General features: G+C 41.5%; 1 protein-coding gene across 1 annotated transcript in view; it reads right to left on the minus strand.

Annotated features, from left to right (window-relative positions):
• The window catches only part of dapk1 (death-associated protein kinase 1), a 191,159-nt gene that overhangs the window by 43,318 nt on the left and 135,763 nt on the right, over positions 1-12,078 (minus strand). Inside the window, exons 16-18 of the mRNA XM_063017857.1 lie at positions 8,417-8,614; positions 6,044-6,241; positions 4,544-4,642 (exon numbers count right to left, since the gene is read on the minus strand). Coding sequence (XP_062873927.1) covers positions 4,544-4,642; positions 6,044-6,241; positions 8,417-8,614 — 495 coding nt within the window. The remainder of the gene's footprint in view (positions 1-4,543; positions 4,643-6,043; positions 6,242-8,416; positions 8,615-12,078) is intronic.

Here is a 12,078-nt window from a genome sequence, read left to right on the forward strand (position 1 = left end):
TTATTTCCTGAGGACTGAATTTCAGGTAATGGATGGAAAATGTTAGTGCACCGGAACACTGATCAAATAACTGAATATGTATTTGATGTTGGGGATTACATCTTGCTATAAATACAACAGATCCTAAATATACCTTGGATCGTGCAGGACTTTTGCTCTGTTCAGAACGCATATCCAGCTATATTAAGCACTCGTCTAGAATAGTGATATCTAATGCTGCATTTAAATTTCCCTTTACTGAAACTACTACTGCAACACAATCTACCAAAACAGACTGCCAGACAGGGATGAGAGATTACTTAATTCAGAAAATGCATTTCCATTGCTTCAGGGTCCAGTGCTGGTGTGTTATACACCAGGGGTTCTTAACCTTTTTTTTCTTAGTGTTATAAAATTTCTGGGACCCCTTTGACACGTGTCATGATATTGTTCTTACCCTTTCAGCAAAAATGACAAATGGTCATTTTTTCTTTCTCATAGAAAATTCAGGATGGAAAATCCAGGATAAAGGTACATTATCATGGTACAGTAAGTCCTCGGGTTATGGCGGACTCGACTTACGGCGTTTCGTGGTTACGTCGCGATCTCCTATAAATTCATTAAGAAAGTCTTGTACGCCGCTTGAGACGTAAAAACAAAGTTCGCACAGGAACTAGTTGGCGAGCGGAGCGGACGAATACGAATATTTTTACTGTTTCACTTCATTACTGTACTGTATATATTTTGTTTTGTTTGATGTAGTTGGTTTACTTCTACAGAACTGGTGGTGGGAGCTTCCTCACCTTGGTCTACTTCATCATTGGGATCTGAATCAACTATTCTTTGTAGCCACTGTCCATTGACTTTTGCACTTTTGGGGTAGGCAAATCAAATATGTGTCCATACTCAAAAACCCAACGAGGACTATAGGCAGTATATATGACATCTATATGACATCACAAGAAATCCCATATGCCAATAACCTATTGATTTTTCCATTCCTATACATGTGATTCTTTTTTTACGCTTCTCAATTAAATGCAACAGGATCCCCTCTAGGCCCCCTTTAGATTCACCATTCTGAATGATGCTTGGCGTTGCACACGTTGACATCTGGCCTGATGTTAGCTGATTATGCTGTGGCCTGGCAGGTCCACCTTTCAACTTGTCGTTGGAAATAATGGAATATTTTACCACTAGTTTACCACTGCAGTCAGCATCTATTATAACATGGTGGTTTGTTAACGCCAATGCCGTAGTTAATTTGCACATCTGCTGAAGCAGAATTAATGCTGAGCAGGACACATGGATTTTGAAGCACCATACACTGCCATGGACCCAACATCATTTTCAGGGACGTCCCTGCTTGTTTTAACAAAACAGTTCTGGGATGTGGTACTATTCTGCACGTGGTACAACAGTAGTAAGTGAGTGAAGGTGCTAGACTGATCAGTCTGCAGTTCAGTTCAGTATATATATATATATATATATATATATATATATATATATATATATATATATATATATATAGTTTGTTTTTATTTATATACAGTATATATACAGTGTATCACAAAAGTGAGTACACCCCTCACATTTCTGCAGATATTTAAGTATATCTTTTCATGGGACAACACTGACAAAATGACACTTTGACACAATGAAAAGTAGTCTGTGTGCAGCTTATATAACAGTGTAAATTTATTCTTCCCTCAAAAAAACTCAATATACAGCCATTAATGTCTAAACCACCGGCAACAAAAGTGAGTACACCCCTTAGTGAAAGTTCCTGAAGTGTCAATATTTTGTGTGGCCACCATTATTTCCCAGAACTGCCTTAACTCTCCTGGGCATGGAGTTTACCAGAGCTTCACAGGTTGCCACTGGAATGCTTTTCCACTCCTCCATGACGACATCACGGAGCTGGCGGATATTCGAGACTTTGCGCTCCTCCACCTTCCGCTTGAGGATGCCCCAAAGATGTTCTATTGGGTTTAGGTCTGGAGACATGCTTGGCCAGTCCATCACCTTTACCCTCAGCCTCTTCAATAAAGCAGTGGTCGTCTTAGAGGTGTGTTTGGGGTCATTATCATGCTGGAACACTGCCCTGCGACCCAGTTTCCGGAGGGAGGGGATCATGCTCTGCTTCAGTATTTCACAGTACATATTGGAGTTCATGTGTCTTTCAATGAAATGTAACTCCCCAACACCTGCTGCACTCATGCAGCCCCAGACCATGGCATTCCCACCACCATGCTTGACTGTAGGCATGACACACTTATCTTTGTACTCCTCACCTGATTGCCGCCACACATGCTTGAGACCATCTGAACCAAACAAATTAATCTTGGTCTCATCAGACCATAGGACATGGTTCCAGTAATCCATGTCCTTTGTTGACATGTCTTCAGCAAACTGTTTGCGGGCTTTCTTGTGTAGAGACTTCAGAAGAGGCTTCCTTCTGGGGTGACAGCCATGCAGACCAATTTGATGTAGTGTGCGGCGTATGGTCTGAGCACTGACAGGCTGACCCCCCACCTTTTCAATCTCTGCAGCAATGCTGACAGCACTCCTGCGCCTATCTTTCAAAGACAGCAGTTGGATGTGACGCTGAGCACGTGCACTCAGCTTCTTTGGACGACCAACTCGAGGTCTGTTCTGAGTGGACCCTGCTCTTTTAAAACGCTGGATAATCTTGGCCACTGTGCTGCAGCCCAGTTTCAGGGTGTTGGCAATCTTCTTGTAGCCTTGGCCATCTTCATGTAGCGCAACAATTCGTCTTTTAGGATCCTCAGAGAGTTCTTTGCCATGAGGTGCCATGTTGGAACTTTCATGACCAGTATGAGAGAGTGTGAGAGCTGTACTACTAAATTGAACACACCTGCTCCCTATGCACACCTGAGACCTAGTAACACTAACAAATCACATGACATTTTGGAGGGAAAATGACAAGCAGTGCTCAATTTGGACATTTAGGGGTGTAGTCTCTTAGGGGTGTACTCACTTTTGTTGCCGGTGGTTTAGACATTAATGGCTGTATATTGAGTTATTTTGAGGGAAGAATAAATTTACACTGTTATATAAGCTGCACACAGACTACTTTTCATTGTGTCAAAGTGTCATTTTGTCAGTGTTGTCCCATGAAAAGATATACTTAAATATCTGCAGAAATGTGAGGGGTGTACTCACTTTTGTGATACACTGTATATATATATTGTTTGTTTTTATTTATATACAGTATATATATATATATTTATTTATATACAGTATAATAGTATAATATATATATAAACAAACAAACAATTAAACATTTACAACCCCAAATCATAAAAAGTTGGGACAGCATGGAAAATGCAAATAATAAAAAAAACTTTTACATTTACTTAGTTTCTTACATTTACTTTGACTTATTTGATTGCAGACAGTATGAACCTGAGATTTCTTTTTTTTTTTTTTATTTTTGTTTATGCATTTTCTCTCCTTTATCTCCCGACTTTTTAGTGTGTCCAGTTGCCCAATTGCATCACACTCCTCTTCACTAATGCCGATCCCCGCTCTGATTTGAGGAGAACGGAGCTAACCCATGGCCCCTCCGACACGTGGGCAGCAGCCGTATGCATCTTCTCTTTTTAAGGCGAGTGCTTAATGCGGATCAGTCCTGTGTACGGACAGTTACGAGGAGACCCTATCCAGCTTACTACTACCCCACCCCTATATGAACAACAGGCCAATCGTTGTTCATGTGGAAATGAGATTCAATACGATGTATTTGAGATTCCAGCTCCGGTGTGCTAGTGTCTGTTTTGACCGCTGCGCCACCTGAGCGGCCTGATATTTCATGTTTTGTCTGGTCAACTTCATTTCATTTGTTAACAAACATCCATTCCTGCATTTCAGGCCATTCCAAAAAACGTTGGGGCAGTAAAGCATTTACCAAATTTCCAACTTTTTTGGAATGTGTTGCAGGCCTGAAAGGCAGGAATGGAGGTATATTAATAAATGAAATGAAGTTGAGCAGACAAAACATGAAGTATCTTGAGTTCAAACTGTCTACAATCAAACAAAAGTCAAAGTAAATAAAGGGACTCTGCATTTTTATTTATTTGCATTTTCCATACAGTCCCAACGTTTTGGGGTTGTAAGTCAAAACATTTAATATTTTATATTTCATTTTCATGTTTTACCACCACTTTATCCTAGTTAGGCTCGCTGGAATCATTGGGCACAATGCAGAAACACACCCTGAACAGGATGCCAATTCATTGCCTCCTTCCCACCATACACAGCCAATCGTGTCTGAATGTAGACGTGCAACCAAACAATGGCATCGCTGGGGATTCAAACCTGGATCCCAGCAGTAGCGGGCTAGCTCAAGGTTAAAAAAAAGATCTGCAAATCATTGCTGATTGGGACAGTGGTAGCCTAGTGGGTAGGGTGTTGGGCTATCAACTGAGAGGTTGAGAGTTCGAATCCCAGCTCTGCCATGCAGCCACTGTTGGGCCTTTGGAATTAAAGCTGTAGTTTCTGTATTTGTTTACTTCTACTTTAAGAGACTTTCATTACTCACATTAGTGATAGCGTCTGTGTTGGCTCCTGCTACACAAAGATGCCGCACCACGTCCAGTGCTCCATTGTTCGCCGCCACGTGGAGAGGAGTTCTACCAAACTGCAACAATCGATACAAAACAAACAAGTTACAACTCTCCACAGACAACAAACAACCAATTATAATACAGTGGAACAACAGCTAGGAGAAATTAAGGCTCCAAAGGTCATAACCAACAGCTAAAATTGGAAATGTGGCAGTTTGTATTTGGTTCCTTGAAAGTGTGTGGAAGTGCAGCCTGAAAGAAGCACTGGAGAGCCCAGAGTGTTCATTGTTTATTAGCACAAAACAAGATTAGCAATACATTAATTAAGGAAGCAGGTAGTTAACAAGTAAAAGCACACCCTAGGTTAAACAACAAGCTTTGACCATAACATGACAATGTACAAAAACAAGCTATACATTTTTCTGTAAATGGTACACAAAGTCACATGCTTCTTTTATAATACATTTTCTAATGATGGTGCAGCGGGATATTACACTAGCACACCAGCACTGAGATTCTGAATTCCCCGATATTCGAATATCAGCTCTGCTGGGCGCCCATTAACAGGTACAGTGCCTGCAGCAGACAAAATTGGCCACTAGTCTGCTGAGTGGGAAAAGACCGAACTAAAAAGGGGGTGGGGTAAGGATGCTCTGACACTGTAAGAACCCTAGTTAGTAGCCTGTGACGCCTGTACAGAAGTGAAGATTAGTGTGTGACTCTCCATGCGTGAGACTGGCAACACACTCAAATTTACCAAAGTATGGGTGACTAAGAAGGGGTTGGTGGACTGCACATGCGTCAGAGGGAGCGTTTGTCAGGCAAATATACCCTCCTCGGACGCAATCAGGGTCCCCAACAGCAGAAGACTAATTGGCTACAGTAAAATTGAGAGAACAAGGGAGAAAATCCATAAATAAAATAATAACAAATGGCAGAAAGCTTCATATGAAGAGATTTTAACAGTGCATTAACATAAAATGAAATGATGGAACAAATATCAAAGCTGCACTGCTACAACAACAATGGAGACTTGTTACAGGCTAATTAATTTAAAAAGGACAGTGATCATACTAGTCCACCAACATGAAGACCAGAACTCGAGTCTGAGCAGTGCCACTGGTCTGGTCAGGTGCTCGCCAGACACGACTGGTCGATGGGAAGTGACCACTGGGTTGGGACTGACCCCCATGATTATGCAACAGTGGGGTTAAGGATGTTGGGGAGGAATACAGAAAGCATAGAGTGTTCCTCAGGACATCTTAAAGCGGCTGCCGGCTGCACACATCACAAAGTGGCGTTGCAAAGTACATGGCAGTGATTCCTTATTCTTTATTGCAATCTTCTTAGAAAATATAAAGCTGTTAATTAATAGAAACCATGAAGCAGCTAAAACTATGATTACTGTGGTTACTGTGGTTACTGATCATAGCCTGTTCTGTAAAGCCTGCTGTTTGATCATTTATACTACTCACCTTGTTTGGGATGTCCAGGTTGGCTTTAGCAGAAGAAAGCAGCGCCACGATTGGCAGGTTGCCATCCTTGCAGGCAATGTGCAGGGGCGTGTTTCCATGGCGATCCTGGTGATCCACATAGCAGTGGTGGCTGAGGAGGCACTTGACCACTTCGACCTGACACCTCCGTACAGCCAGATGCAGAGCGATGTGGCCGTCCTGCAACACAACACATTTTACATTAGCAAAAGAAAAAATACAAAGAAAACGGCCAGCAAGCTCATGGTTAGGATGCCACATACTTTTTTTTTTTTACCCCTTTTTCTCCCCTTTTTAGGGCATCCAATTGTTCAATTAGCATCGTGCTTCCTCTCTGTCTATGCCGAACCCTGCCCTGACGGAGGTGATTGAAGCTAACCCGTATCCCCTCCGAAACACGAGCAGCAGCCAGATGCATCTTTGCCACCCACACATTGACGAGTTTGGCGCCACCTAGCGTTGCATGCGGAGAGACACACCCTAAGGGCACCCTCTCCCATCTCTGTGTAAGCGCCTCCAATCAGCCGGCAGAGAACGCAATCGCATTCTGACAGAGAGAGACCCACATCCGGTTCTTTGTCCCACCCCCCACATGAGCAACCGGCCAATCGTTGCTCATATAGCCACTCGGCTTCGAACCGGTAAAGCAAGGCTGGATTCGATACCACGCTCCTCAGAATCCAGCCCTGGTTGCAGCGCGTTTCTTTTTACCGCTGCGCCACCTGAGCGGCTGGATGCCACATACTTTTGGTCATGAAGTGTACTTGCTGTACATTTTATTTCTCTAGATCTTATTTAGTTCATCAAGCTAATGCTATCAACGTAACAAAGTCAGTAATTTATTTCATTAAAATTAAACTGAATTGGCTAGTCGATTGTGTAGAGGTGTGTGCAGGTCAACAGTTCATTTCTGCACTGCAGTAGAACTGAATATCCAGCGTTTCACAACTATTAATCTACCTTAAGCCTGTAGTGATCTACAGCTTGCTTGACTGTAGACAGTTTCATGTTCCAGCAGTTTTAAATTCATGACAGAGCTTTAGTTTATTTATTTTTTCTGATCCTATTCCCACTTAGCATAAGGTAAAGTCTGGGCGTTATTTCTGGCTTCTTAAGGGACCACTGTTTTGGTCAAACTAGGCCTACTTTCGCACAAAGAGGTCTGCGATGACTAAATGAATGGGTCAGGGCATCTTCATCTCCTAAACAGCATGCAGTTGTCAACACCAACCAAAAGAGGTCCAGTAAAGCAGTGACAAGGTCATGGGCAACCAAGACTCAGTAATGTGCCAGGATGTCTGGTCTGAGGGTTAATGCTGTGCATGGCAGCTTGTTTCATTTAGGGCTGCTTCTTTTAACAACAAGAATAAGACTCAAGTGGTCTATTACGCTAGCCGCCACCTCTGAGATCCAGGTTTGAATCTCAGCAGTGCTTCTACACAGAGAGAATGGCCAAAGCCCTGTGATGGGTATTCCAGGGTAGTCCTGCCTTGTGCCCAGTGTTTAATGGTGAATCTGGGCCTGATACGACCCTGACCAGGACCTGAATTCAGCGTATTTAAAAAAAAAAAGACATATTTTACCTATTAAAAGAGAACAAAGCAAGTAAGCAATGAAAAAGATATTTACATTTAACAAATTTTGGCATTTAGCAGATGCTCTTATCCAGAGCGACTTACAGAATGCTTCACAGTACATTCCCTACTCTAGTTTGAGTAGAAAACAGTCCAAGAACACACATCTGCTGAAGCTGTTAGAACAAAGCTTCCTTTTTTTATTAAAAAAGATGCTATTAAAGGTTAGTAAGTGCATGTTATTGCTCTAACCCTAAGTGCTTAGTAAAGAAGTAAAGGTCTTTAATCGTCTTTTCAAGACCGTAAGAGATGGTGGAACGGACAGTGGAAATTCGTTCCACCATTTGGGTCCAAGTACAGAGAAGAGCCTTGATGAGTGTCTTCCTCAAGGTCTGGGTGGAGGATCAAGACGAGCAAGCATTTTTGGTTATCCAGTCAAATGGGTAGGTTTGTGAATGCTGAGCAAAGAGTTGTAAACACAATAATGAGCACTATAGAGTCTCCCCCCCACCCCCCCACAGGAACATGGATCAGTCCCAGAGATGGCATATTGCTGCATCAGCAGGAGGAGACCCTGTCTGATCTTCCTTACATTAAACACGCTCAACTGTGTTTGTGTGGACGCCAACCAGATTGCTGGTTCTGAGATTCAAACTCAACGCAAATTCAAGATTTCCGAAAGCTCCTAACAGGAGTAGATCAGATTCCCAATTTACCTAATTTATATTGATTTTAGCTCTATTTAGAATTGTTCATTCTCTCTGTGTGTGTGTGTGTGTACCTTGTCGGTGGAGTCCATATCCGCGCCGTGCTCCAGCAGGCACTCGACGATGTCTCGAAAGCCTCGAGCCGAGGCAGTGAGCAGCGGGCTTTCTCCGTCTCGGTTCTGAGCGTTAACATCACAGCCGGCCTGGCACAAAGTCCGCGCCACCAACGAGTAGCCGTGCCATGCTGCACAGTGCAGAGGAGTCTCCCGCTCCTGTAGGGCGGAGAAATGGTTCTGTATTTTATTGGCACTAAATCAGCAAAGCACTGCCACACCATCACACGACCACCACCACCACCACTGTTTACGCCCTGGTCCTTTACATGAACAAAAGACTTTTGTTTATGTAAAGTCTATGCCTCCTCATTTTGATTGGTAAATGAAAAGCTAATGATCCACAGCTGCTCCTTGTTTCAGTTGTAGACTATTTTGCTTTTCATGCTTATGTCTTGGTTTGGTCGTCATGTCATATTTCTTGTGGTAGTCTAGATCATATTTAACTTAAGCATAAGGTTCATGTTTAGCGTTAGCATTGTTCATGTGTGTTTAGATTAGCATCAGCAGTTAGTGTAGCATTTAGTTTAGCTGTAGCATTGCTCATGTGTGTTTAGATTAGTTAGTGGATTGCTTAGCATTTAGATAGGTCATGTGTTAGTATGTCTTGTTTTATGCACTCGTCTTGTCTTTTGTTATTATTAAATGTCGTGAAACATCTCTGCGTGAGTGTCTGCCCCGTCTCGTCACGTCTAGCCCATTCGTTACAGCTAGGAAGACTCAAAGCAGACTCATGTTTTCTTAATTGTTATCATTTTTAGATAATGGTTCTCACCGTGGTTCACTGGAGTCCTTAGAAATAGAATTATGACCCTTCCAGGCAGACATATTTTATTAAGTTTCTAATTTCTTCCAGAACTCCTTTTGCTTGTTAGGATCCTTTGAGTCCTTGTAATGTTTATAATAAACATTTTTTCTTATATATGTTTATGTATTTATTTTTGCTGTTAAAATTTTAATCGCGATAAAAAAAAAAAAAATCGAGATTAACATTTTTAATCAAACAATTTTTATTGGACTATGTTTGTGCCACGTAAATATGTGGCTGTGGTCATTTGCACTGCTTTAACACAGCAACATTGTGTTTATATTGTACAGATAACACGGGTCTTTCTCCAGTTTGCGTCGTGAGTTACAAACGACTCCAGCTGCTGCTGCTACATATTGCGAAATATCGGGTATTTTAAATAATCATTTTCAAAATGCGTGAGAAATCATCGCTAGACAAAATTACAGTTATTAATTGACGCTTTAATATCATCTTTGGTCAGAGCCGCATTTGTCTCGTCAGGCGTCTACGCGCACAGATCCGCGTTACAGGCAAAATGAGCTCAGACAAACTTTATTTCAGAGGAATTTGGATGGAAAGCGCATGAACCGTACACGTCGTGGAAACACTACAAACGCTGGTGTTCAATGGATTACAATGGACTGTATAAACGCTGTAACATAGATAACGATGTGGGTCGACATGACGTTATACGTGTGTGTGTGTGGGGGGGGTCCTTCACGACATGAACTCAACAGCTCACCTCACTGCCCACCAATTGGCTGCACTTACCAGGTCGTTGTTATTATTATATTACAATATTTTCGTTAAGTAAAATTATAATAACTAAAACTGTACATTAAAAATACCAGAGGCAGGAATTTGGACTTGAAGTGTAACTTCTGAGAGAGTACTTTTAATTCATTCTGATCAGCTATCAGCATGTGCAATTTGTTGATGGGGCTCAAAATGTTTTTGCACTGGGGCCCATGAGCTCCTAGTTACACCACTGGTGTTACATCTAGAAATGGTTCATATTATGAGCGCCTGTATTCAGTGGCAGGCTTATGAACAGGAAAAGATCCTCACTTTTGTCAGATAATGTGAACAGACTTGTCATTTTGAATAACTGGCTGAAAGATGGGTATCTGTTAACAACTCTATATAGGCATTGGCTGGCTTTCTAAAAATAATTTAGATTTAATAATTGTATCATAATTGTATGAATGTTTTTATTGGTAAACATGTTCTTGCAATAAAAATGTGCATAACTGTTCAAATTGTGCTTAGTTATGAGTTAGCGATTAATTGCTATTAATTTGGTTCTTTAATCGCGATTGATCTCGATTAAAAATTTTAATCGCATGACAGCCTTAGTATTTATACTTGAAACCTGCTGTAACATTGCAAATTTCCCCCTGTATGATAATAAAAGGCTATCTTATCTTAAAAAGGACCGGCAAAATCAAAGCCCTAATGTTTCTAGTCTAATTAAAATTCTAGTCTAAATAAAATTTGTTTTGATTAGGTGAATAAAAAGGAACATTTAGAGCCAGTTTTGTCTATCGATAAAAAAAATTATAAAAAGTGTTTTGTGTTACTTCGGTTAGTTTTGTCCTTTATTCAATTTAATAAATTAATGTGATAACAAATAGGAGAGAGAAAAAATATATATATCTATAATTTTTTTATGCATTTTCTCCCCATTTTCCTCCCGATTTAGCGCACTCAATTTAGTCTTCCGCTGCTGAGGGATACCAGATTGCACCCGAGGAGAGCACGTCGCTGTACACGCCTCTTTCGACGCGTACACAGCCCTCTGTGTATTCTGCACAAGCATTTCAGGGTCCTTACACGGCGTATGAAGACCCACCTACCCAAGCATAGTCTGGCCCCCACTTTGCAGATACGGTGGCCAATTAGTATCTGCTGCAGGCACTGTCAATTATGCAAGCCAGATGGCGCCCGGCCGACCGGTGGAAACACCGAGTTTCGAACCGAGGAGTTCAGAAACTCGGTGCTGGTGTGCTAGTGGAATATCCCGCTGCGTCATCTGGGCGCTCAGAAATAATTAATTTTATAGCATTTTCACTCTGTGCAAAAAAACTGGCTAAACCGGTGCAGATTTGTAATGGTTGCCAAGTGAAGTGAAGCGTAACTTTGATTAGCTGAGTCTTTGCACGCTATCTGGATGCTGGGTGTATGTGTTAATCACTGCTTACTGGTTTTCAGCTATTAATGATTAATAATTGCACCATACTCTGCAGGTAGGTCATCCAGGTAGGATTAGTTTATTGTACACAGTTAAAGGAGGACTTACTCAAACATGCAGGTGTATTTGCAAACGTAGCATTCTAGCATTCAACCAATCCAGCATGTTACTTGATACTTGGCCTAGGGTGATTTTGTTTTTTTACACCACTTCCACATGACTGATCTACATGTGTGTGTGCTGGAGAGTGGTATCAAGTTAAATAAACAGTCAAATAACTTAATTCATTTAGCTTCTGTGTATTGTATTTCCATTTCCATTGTACTTTTCACTCTATGTAAGTACATTTCAGTAAGACCTTAAATTCCACATCTCTGTTTCTACACTCACTGTCCATTTTATCAGCTCCACTTATCATATAGAAACACTTTGTAGTTCTACAATTACAGACTGTAGTCCATCCGTTTCTCTACATACCTTTCTAGCCTGCTTTTACCCTGTTCTTCGATGGTCAGGACCCCCACAGGACCACCACAGAGCAGGTATTATTTGGGTGTTGGATCATTCTCAGCACTGCAGTGACACTGACATGGTGGTGGTGTGTTAGTGTGTGTTGTGCTGGTATGAGTGGATCAGACACAG

Source organism: Trichomycterus rosablanca, chromosome 21 (assembly GCF_030014385.1).
Source record: "Trichomycterus rosablanca isolate fTriRos1 chromosome 21, fTriRos1.hap1, whole genome shotgun sequence".
NCBI lineage: Eukaryota > Metazoa > Chordata > Actinopteri > Siluriformes > Trichomycteridae > Trichomycterus > Trichomycterus rosablanca.